The following is a 10,398-nucleotide window of genomic DNA, read 5'->3' as shown; positions in this document are numbered from 1 at the left end:
CATCTACGTTCGGTTTATAACAATTTTGTCTCGTTAATTTTTGCTTGTAGGTAAATAATTAAAATATATATACATAAGTTTTTTCGTAATTTTATTGTTCATTTTTGCTATAAAGAAAATGAAAGCGTTTTCTCGTAAATATATATATTATATATTACCTGAGTAAAATATATACTCAATTTATATGCTATATTTAACCTTTTGCTAAGTATACAAGCCTTTCTAAGTGTTCTCCTATGACGTTAATTAAACTAAAATTCAATTAACCATGCAGGTAACAACATGGGAATTAGTTGAGAGAAAGTCCATACTAATTGATATCGAAAAATTTGAAGATTAAGGACTAAAATGAAATTATAATAAAGAGTTAGGAGAAATGGATGAAAATACCCAATTTAAAATACATGACAACATTTGCAAAAATCAGAATGTATAACAATCTCAAAGGCCCGATTTTCTTTTCCCCCAAAAAATCAATTCTTGAGTCCTTTGTCATCAGAAGCTGGTTTAAAGGCACTATTTAAAATGGAGAAAGGCAAAGAAGACTGAAGTAATGAACTTCTTGTTTGAGAACTTGAAGATGCCAATCCATTGAAGTAGCTTGATGAACATGATGATTGACCTTTCTCATTTTGAGAAACTATGGCCTGCATCAATTTCTGACCAAAATGCTGAGCTTTTTGATCAGTTTGGTCTTCAGATTTTGCACTGTTACAAACCACAGATGAAATTGCAGCAGCTATTACTGATCTGAAGCTTGGGTCTGATGTGATTACCTTCGTTAAGGTTTCTGTCAAAGACTGTTGAGAGGCTCCCCCTTGCTGATTATTACCCGGTAAAGACTGGTAAATCTGGTTTTGGGACTCGTTTCCAAGGATTGAGTTACCAGGCTGAGTTTGATAATATGGCACTGCACCATAACCAGGATAGCCATTGCCCCAAACTGCAGGCAAAATGTTGGATTCTGATGAAGAAAAGTTGAGACTTCGAGGAAATCTGGGAAAGCTTGTAGGGAAGCTGTTGAAATAATTAGATGAAGATAAAGGGGAATGGGAGGGGGAAGAGGTAACGTCTAGAGTAATTGTTGGGGACAATGATGATGAGGTTGAGTTGGATAAATAGAACTGTCTTGTTGTGGAATTATCATGGTGGCTGAAGTTTAATCCATTGAGCCCTGGTTGAGATGTTGAAGAGCCAGATAACATCATGGAAGCGGCTGCTGAGGTGGTGGAAGCCATTGCAGTCGCTGAAACTGGAAGTGGGTGATTGTGATTCCCTTCATAAGTTGTAATTAAGATTGACATATCCTCGGCGCATCTTTGCACCTACATATATATCACCAAGTTTTATCCCTTAAACCTAAATTTCATCCGAAAAAAGTCCAGTTTCGGTCGAAGAAGAAATCTTTACCTGCTTTCTAACTGGACAACCTGATGCAACTGTGCAACGATAGTAAGCTCTGGGGCATGGATTTCCTTTTGAAATTTTCTGCCCATATTTCCTCCATTGGCATCCATCGTTCATCTGTAATGGAACTAATGAATTATACTGAATCATAAAAAAGAAACAAAAATGATGGAAAGCTTTTTACAAGTATTGCAATACTAACAGTTGGTGCATCACATCTAGCTCTCACAGAAACCCTAGCTCTCTTTACATGGTTTTGTTGATCTTCATCTCCATTTCTGCTTGTTGTCTTTTGAATCTTGTTTGGAGGCCATGTTTCTGCAGCACCATCATCTTCCTTCACTTGATCTTCTGAACTCTTTTGAGGGCTTGACAATTGAAATTTAGAGTCTAATCCAAGAGTTAAACCGGCTTTGATCTCTGGGTCATCTTTACTTTTGATTGAGCTTGTTGTTTTCTCATCTTTTACAGACTCCATTGGAGTAGTTCTTCCGAGGGAAAGTGAAACAAGTTCAGGTTCTAGAACAACTGGTTCATCATTATGATCCGAAGAAATTGATGAACATTTCGATTTCTTGACAGCTCCTTGTTGAAGGATTTCAAAGAAACTTAATTGAAGAGACTTGTAATTCTCCTGGATCTTCTCCAACATCTTCTTTAATCTTTCATTTTCTTCCATCACCTCACCCATCTCAGCTTTTGCAGATTCAAGTTCATCCTCCTAATCCATATAAGTATATATAATCGTTAATTAAACTAGAATGTATGATGGATTTAATGTACAAATCCATATTAATTGCTCACTGCAACTACCCAAAACTTTTGTTGTTAAGTTTTATAGATCTAAACACCAAATTTTGCAAAATTTTATAAGATAGATAAATAAATAATAAAAAGTGTCAGCTACATGTATGAGAGAGGTCAACGGGCATTTAATGCAAACATCTACCTCCTTGCTATCCACCAAGTCTTCATGGCTAGGTGATGATGAATTCAAATCAGCATTTTCATGTAGTTTTCTTCTATTTTCAGTCTAATACACAAAGAATTGAAGAAAGAATCCATTAGCAACTTTTATCATAATTCATAAACCTTTCAGGAACCACAAACTAGACCCTGATTGTGAGAAATTGACACCCAATTCTCATATATTTAAGAACAAATCAAACCAGTTAAATAAGGATCACTGAATATATATACATAGTCTATACCTTCTTAGCTTCTGGACTGCAATCTTCTTGATGGCAGGCAATGGCTTGAGCAATATCAGCATCTGTTGTAGGCATTTTCATCAACAAAACCTCCATTGTTAATTTGGGAGGATAAAGAAAAGCTTGCCTTCAACTCTTCTTTTATCTCAATTTATATATATATATATTTCTTATATGAAAAACCTTCCCCTCCTTATAATACAATCAAAACACAGTTGGCTTTCAAACAAAATTCAACTATGCTTAGTGGTCATCTATCCATTCTTACACAGGCAAACACAAATGTCAACACCCCAACCACACTTCCAAAGAGTATTTATTCCTTTTTCCTCTATATATTAAAAAAAAGTGAAGAAATCAACTTCAACGTTCAAGAATTCAGAATTTAGACGAAGAGAAAATGATTTTGAAATGAAAGAGAGAGAGAGCTAAAATTGCGGCCAATACCCCCATTATTTTTATATATATATTTGAAGTTTGAGTTTAGGCCTTAGGGTAAAGAGAGAGAGAGAGAGAGAGAGAGAGAGAGAGGACATCACATGGGGTTAACAGTCAAAGTTGAGTGGATAGGTAGCCATGGTTTCTTGGGCGGTGAGGTTTCAAGGAAGGATCAAAGTTTCAACGGTTGCTGGTGGTGATCTAGTTGTGGCCTTTGTTTTCGTTGTCAAGTTCCGGTCAATACGCTTGCTTAACACGGATTCAGACTCTGTCCCATATGCCATTTTGACCTTTTTGCCTCTTTATATTATATATATATATGTAAGCTACTTCTTAAATGTCGATAGCAAAGCTTCAACTTGATCAAGATTTAGGTGTATATATAGAAATTTTTCAATGCATTAAAACAACTTTTAATAATTAAATTTATACAATGTATTCTGCAACTCCTAATAGATGTAGCAGAAAAAAATTCAACTACAAACTATAGTTTTTTGAACAAATCAACAACAACATATTAAATAAGTATGTAAAAAGATACTTTTATGTTAAGTCATGTACGTAAAAGTTATCTCTTCTCCTTTTCTTTTTCTTAGTACAATAGATGAAAAGTTTTCAATCAACTTGCCGGTTAAGAGTTTATATTATGTTAACATAAGAAGATATGAACATATACAAGTTGGCCAACCGCTGAAAAATCTTCATTGAAATCTTAATTATAGTGTAAAAAAACTAATAAAAAATTCGCTTTCAACATGTGTTATTTAAATCAATAAAACATTAATATTACTAATGAATCAAAGCTTTATTTTAATATAAATTTTAAATTTTAATTGTATTATGCATACTTTATTACCTCCATCAATTATATATGTTGTATATTGATAATGTTGTTGATTGAGATGATGTCAAAAGTCAGCTCGACACTAACTTAAGATTGATGACAACACTATGATAAACAATTGTAGTGCATTTAGTATTTTTATTATGATGTATTTACGTGTTTAAATTTCATTAATTTTGCTCGCAATTTAATCTATTTTCATTTTAATATCGTACATATTCCCTGTGTTATTATTAATTAGTTTCAAACCGTACATTTCATTGTTTATTATATGTTATATTTAAACACACATCTGTGTTGTAATTATGTAGTTTCGACGCGTATACGGTGTGATAGTATTTCTAGTATTAATAATGTTCTTGACTGAGTTGATATCACAAGTTAATTCGACATCAACTAATGATTGAAGATAACAACATAATAAACAATTGTACTCATTTAGTATTCTTAATCTGATGTATTTATGTGTTTAAATTTCGTTTTACTCACAATTCAATCTAATTTTTTTTCCATTTTAATATCGTACATATTACATGTGTTATTATTAATTAGTTTTAAATCATACATTTTATTATTTATTTTATGTCATTTTTCAACACTCCAATATTTTAAATACGTAATTATGCATGTGATAGAATCCTTATAACTTAGCATAGTTTTTTACTAAACAGAAAATGTTTCCACTTTTTCTTATACACAATAAGTTCTTAAAAACATACAGACAAATTTCTTTGGCATTTTTTTTCTATCAATGACTCAAATTTTAGTTTCTTCCTATTTTTCACTATCCTTTAGTAGTACATTTTTGCCATTACAAAAATTCTAGAACATAATTGATTTGCATATTTAATAATAATTTAGAAAGAAAAAAAATGTTTGCTCTAAAATTTTTGAATTTTTTTAAAGGAGAATTTATTAATTCATTTTTATGGATGGAATCGTACAATACGGAAAAAAAAACAACAAACACTTGTAGGAAGTGAAAGATAAGTTTCATTAACACGACAAAAACTTTAGCCTCAACATCAAATCAATATTATGGCACGTTAACGATTGGCTCTGTCACAAGTACGGCATGTTTGAAATGAATGCAAGCACTTAAAATGATAAGGAAATTAGTCTCGGATGGTCCAAAGCAACGAGCAAAAATCAGCAAAAGAACCGAGAATCCGCTAATCTAAAGAGGAAGATAACAAAACCATCCCTAAAACCACTTGCAAAAATAAGACTACATGCATAAGTAAGACTAAAAAACGTGCTACAAGAGAAAATAAAAACTTCTAAAAGTGAAGACTTATTAAACAATGGAAAATAAAAAAATATAAACAATTTAAGATAACATGCGTCCAAACCGACTCGTAAAATCATTTATTATTCCGAAATACTCTCAAACTATAAATAGATTAAAAAGCCAACGAAGAGTCATCTACTTTCTAAGAGAAAATGCTGGCGGTAGATGGAATTTTAGCGACCACAAACATCGTAGAAGATTGATGAGAGAGGAAAAAAAAAGGTGAATTGTAACCAGCATAAAAACTGATATCATCCATGAACAAAACAAAAGAAAAATAGTAAACAACTTAAAAGCTTTCAAACTTATAATAAGACAAAAAAAAATTTACTTACAAACACATCCTTAGTTAAAAAAAAAAGAAGAAGAAAAAGGTAATTTTTACTAATGATGAATATGCTATTTTTTTTTTCATCTTTTGATTCTTTTCACTTAATTATTTCTTTTAGACTACCAATCAAACTTAGGTTAACTAAAAAAAATTTAAAAAATCTTGGCGTCATTATAAAATAAAATAAAATCATGGCTTAATTCATAAGATTTTATAAATATAGCGTAACGTATCTCAAACTAAAAGTTGTATTATTTAGCCTAAATAAAAACATTGTAGTAATTTAAAGTACATGATTTCTCAAGGTGTTATTATATAGAGTTTGAAATCTCAGTTATTATAATAAACTTTATTACCCATTTATCAAATTAAATGTTTGGTGGATGGATCGTATTCATATTACGATTAAGTTGGCCATAAGAGCAGGTCACCAATATTATTTTTAGCCGATGAAGTTTGAAATTTATATGGACCTTCGACCTATGGTTAGGAAATTGTATTTGTTTAATTACTTAAAATAATATATAGTTAATAGAGGGATTTATTCCTTAATAGAATACTAATAGAAGAAGAATTTTTGGATTAGGTTGCTAATTTTACAAGTCAATTATGTTCATATTTGTTTAAGACGAATCTGAAATAATACAACTCGATTTACTATTTATCTTATAAAATATATATTAATATTAGCATAAATATTTTTGAAATATAATAATCAATCAGTTTTTCAAACCGGACGAGAGAGACCAAAATGGAACCTTAAAACAAACAAAAATTCTACTATCCAAATGACAAGACCCGTGAAGTAACCTTGTTTTAATACCTAAACGTAAAGCATAAGCCTTTGAGAGACGAGGTTGTAAATGAAAGGGTCAACGCGTTTTAGCATCATCTTTGCATTAAAATCAAAGAAAGTATTCGCTCAAAACCACTTTAACATCTATGTATTTAAGACTTGTAATTAAATGCAATGCTTTAAGCAAGGATACAATATCTATTACATGGCAATCCTCATTTAACATAAGATTATGAACCAACACCAAACTTATTTTACCCAATTTGGGACTTTTTTATTCTTCAACAATTGAGTCAATGAAAGACTTGAGAACTTTATTATATTTAATTTCTATTTAAAATTTATTCTAAATTTAAAATTCTTAGGTCATGCATTTATTTCTATTGAACATGGAGTTATAAAAGATATCGCACGCATAGAGAAAAATATAAGGTACTTTATTGCTTAGTTTAGCTTTTAAGGAAACTTTAATAATTTATGGGCTAGTTGTAACATTGACGCTCTTATTTTGTAATCTTTTTCCTATTTTATGGCCTCGCTTTTTTAAATAGATTAATTATAATTTAATTTTAATAATAATTATCTAAACATATATTATTTATTTTGTAAAGTCCTTAAAAAATTGTCTTCAATTTGAACCAATAGATTTAGATAATCTAAATATATATTTATGCACTAATTTTGACCAACTTGAAGTTGAATTCAAATGGAGGTTAGAATTGAGTTGTTTACCTTTTAAATAAATGTATCTCATTATTAAATGCTCATCTAAAAAGAGAAGAAATTAAAACAATAGGAATCATTGGCTTGACAATACCAAATATCTTTTCACACATAATAACAAAAAGAAAATTGTTAAGACATTTTTCATGGATTAATAAATTCACAAATCGTGAGTCATCTTGGGTAGTTAGCCTCTTATTTAGAACAATGTCAAGCTGAAGTTGCGCAGCCTTTTTCATGATAATTTCAAAGTAAATTATAAAGTCAAATCCATTATTATTATTACTATTACTATTATTATTACTTTGTATTCTTTAAATTTGTTTTACTATCTATATTCAAGATTCGTATTTCTTTTCATTGACAATGTCGCTTTTTAATACTTAAACTTACGTCTTCTCTTGAGAATGCAATGTATCTTATCACTTCACCCAGCACTTGATTGTTATTATTGTTATTAAAAACCCGAAAATATAAGAAAAGATATTACACTTTAAACTCGAGTGACTTTTACCTTAACTAGAACATGCCCTCGTTATACTTCGAAAAATTGAATTACAATTTTAAACATATATTAAATAAAAATATAATGATCAAATTTATAAGTAATTATATTTAGACCTAACAATGAAATTTTTATAACAAATTATATGAAATGTTTTATGGACTGAGATATCAACACAAACGCATGAAAAAATAATTAAACATGACAAAAAAAATACCATGAACATAACATAGATATATCAACATGTTAAAGTCTATTAAAATAAATTATTAACATGTAATGCTTTTATATAAATTTATAATATTTTGAACAATTAAAATATAACACAAATTATAACATAATTATAAATGTTATTTCTAATGTACAGAAAGTCAATGCGCCAAAATAGCTTATATCATAACATAGTTTAACTTAACACTGAATAAAGTTATTCATATTTCATTAATCGAACAATAATTTTGGATGCAATCAATGTTAGTCAATTACACATGAACTTAGATTTAATATGTAATATGATACGTGAACTTTAATTTTTTCAATTATATGCATAAAATGTTGATTTTGATTCAATTGTAAACATTTAAAAAAATAAACAGATCCAATTATTTTCATGTTGGATAAATAAAGTTATTTTTTATATGCAAAAAGTAAGCCTAAATTGATGCTACATGTGTTAATGATTTGCAAAAATTGAATTGAAATTAATATTCACGCATCAAATTATAAAAAATCAAAGTTAATATATCAATTTAAATATTAAATAACAATTCATGTATAATTTTGATATATGACCTTGAATATTTTGTTTTCAAAGCATACAAATAATCTTCCTAATTTACCCAACCTTTTAGTTTAATTATAATATCCAAAGCTTTTACAAGTTAAATTCTAGAATTACATTAAATTTGAGGACAACTTTATAGATGTACATTTTTGGTTCCACACTCTAATCATCCTTTTTCTGGAAATCAACGGATGCAAGTACCGTTAATCAATTCAGACCTATCATCTTGTACACCACTACTTACGATTTCATCGCCAAGATAATTTGTAACGTCTTGAAATTTTTGGTGTCATCAATTACACCATCTCAAAAAAAAACTAATGGAATTAATTTTCGAGAACGATCACCGTAATAATTTTATCTGTATTAAATATATTTGACATCGAAAAATGTTGAAATCGATTTGAGTTGAGAATGGTTAAAGTAGGGATATGGACTAAATTGTAAGAGGACAAATTAGAAAGTCAACTATGAAGAAAAGAATTGAATTATTTCAGAAATGAATGGAACCAAATGAGTAAATCGACTAAGGTTGTTATGGCAATTAAGCCTTTAACTTAATTGTTGGTGGATGAATACAACTATAACCATTGATCAACTTTAGTTCCCACTTACTTTGATTATCAACCTTGGATCAAGGTCTAAAGATCTCATGAAATTAAAGGGTTTACCCTTTTCTTTTTGCTTCTAACCGAGTTTTAAGAAAGAGGAAAGAAAAATTGCTATGTTTTCTCTTAAGATCGATGGGAAGGAAGAGTCAAAAAGAAAAAAGAGACAGAAGCCTTATACCGTAAGTTCCACCCCCTAAATTAATGAATTCAAGCTTGAATTTTGTTGGAAAAGAGTCTTAAATTATTAACTCCCTTGGCCCATGCTTAGGAGAGCTTCAGTTGTAGAGGAAGTAAGTTTGGTAGAGGTAATGAAGACAATCTGTTAAGGTGACAAAGGTACGTAAGAACTAGTTTATTCATAGGTGGGTACGTTTTTATTTAAGTTATGTCCATAGAGTAACTTGTATTTTGGTGGTTCACCCTTGAGTTCGGCTAAGTACTGGAGTGGAGGAAACTAGGCTTCAATATTGCATGCATGGTGTCGAATTGCATTATTTATATGTTTGTTGGGTTAAATTATAGTATAGTAATCATTGTTTTTAAAATTGTTGTATGTGAATTGAAGCGTGGGTAATGTGGATGGTGACCGGATCCTGGGTTACTCTCGCAGTATTGGTATTTGCTTTGGGCCTCTGACGGCCTTTTCCTGGCATGCGTGAATGGTTACCGAAATGTGCGTTTCAAATCTGATAACATGACAATGGTTGAGCTGTTACAGCAAGGAAGATCGACAACAAGTGGTTTGGTGTTAAGCAAATTAATAAGTGTTAACACCTACGGTGAGTTTAATGTAATATGTATTGAATGAACGAAAACTGTACTAGGTATTGAAAGAATGAAACTGCACCAAGTATTCAAAGAATGAAAATGTATTGAGTAATAAAAGAATTCTTTTGTATTTAGTCTAGTGTAGATACTTTGTACATTATAGCAATAGTATTTATAGAATATATGAGTAACTGCTATTGCTAACAACTTAACTGCTTGAATAACAAACTAACAGCTACTAGGCTAGCTCAATAACAGAGTTAGCTAGCACAGTCCTTATCTATACCCTTAACATTCACCGATCTTCCCGACAGGTAAAACCCGAAGAAGATTCTGAAATCTTACAAACGACGATACAGAGAGTGGCTTGGTAAGAATGTCAGCATCCTGTTCACATGCAAGAACCTCACCAACAATAACAGAGCCATCTGCTACCTTTTCGTAAACAAAAATAGATCAAGCCCGACATGTTTGAATTTGGAATGTAAGACAGGATTAGCAGCTACGACAACTGCACTAGAGTTGTCACACTAAATGGTAGGTGGATCGACACTTTAAAGGTGTAACTCCTTTAGTAACGAGACTAACCAAGTAATATCATTGGTAGCTACAACAAGACTCCAATATTCAGCCTCAGCCGTAGACCGTGAAACAACCTGTTGTTTCTTGGAACAGCAAGAGAAAGGTGT

The 10,398-nt window shown here is 30.5% G+C and overlaps 1 protein-coding gene across 2 annotated transcripts; it reads right to left on the bottom strand.

Annotated features, from left to right (window-relative positions):
* Positions 1-293: 293 nt before the first annotated feature.
* On the bottom strand, positions 294-3,007 carry LOC107958791 (probable WRKY transcription factor 72). 2 transcript variants are annotated; one of them, XM_016894668.2, is made up of 5 exons: positions 2,619-3,005; positions 2,357-2,440; positions 1,610-2,128; positions 1,411-1,524; positions 294-1,325 (listed from the first exon to the last, which is right to left on the bottom strand). In XM_016894668.2, the coding sequence occupies exons 1-5, from the start codon at positions 2,712-2,714 to the stop codon at positions 474-476; spliced, it is 1,665 nt and encodes a 554-aa protein (XP_016750157.1). In that variant the 5' UTR covers positions 2,715-3,005; the 3' UTR covers positions 294-473. The 2 variants fall into 2 exon arrangements, with proteins under 2 accessions (XP_016750157.1, XP_016750158.1); XM_016894669.2 differs by lacking the exon at positions 2,357-2,440 and having other exon boundaries at positions 2,619-3,007.
* Positions 3,008-10,398: the final 7,391 nt, after the last annotated feature.

The sequence above is a fragment of the Gossypium hirsutum genome, chromosome D04, assembly GCF_007990345.1.
Source record: "Gossypium hirsutum isolate 1008001.06 chromosome D04, Gossypium_hirsutum_v2.1, whole genome shotgun sequence".
NCBI classification, from domain to species: Eukaryota; Viridiplantae; Streptophyta; class Magnoliopsida; order Malvales; family Malvaceae; genus Gossypium; species Gossypium hirsutum.
This window is presented reverse-complemented; position numbering and strand designations above follow the sequence as displayed.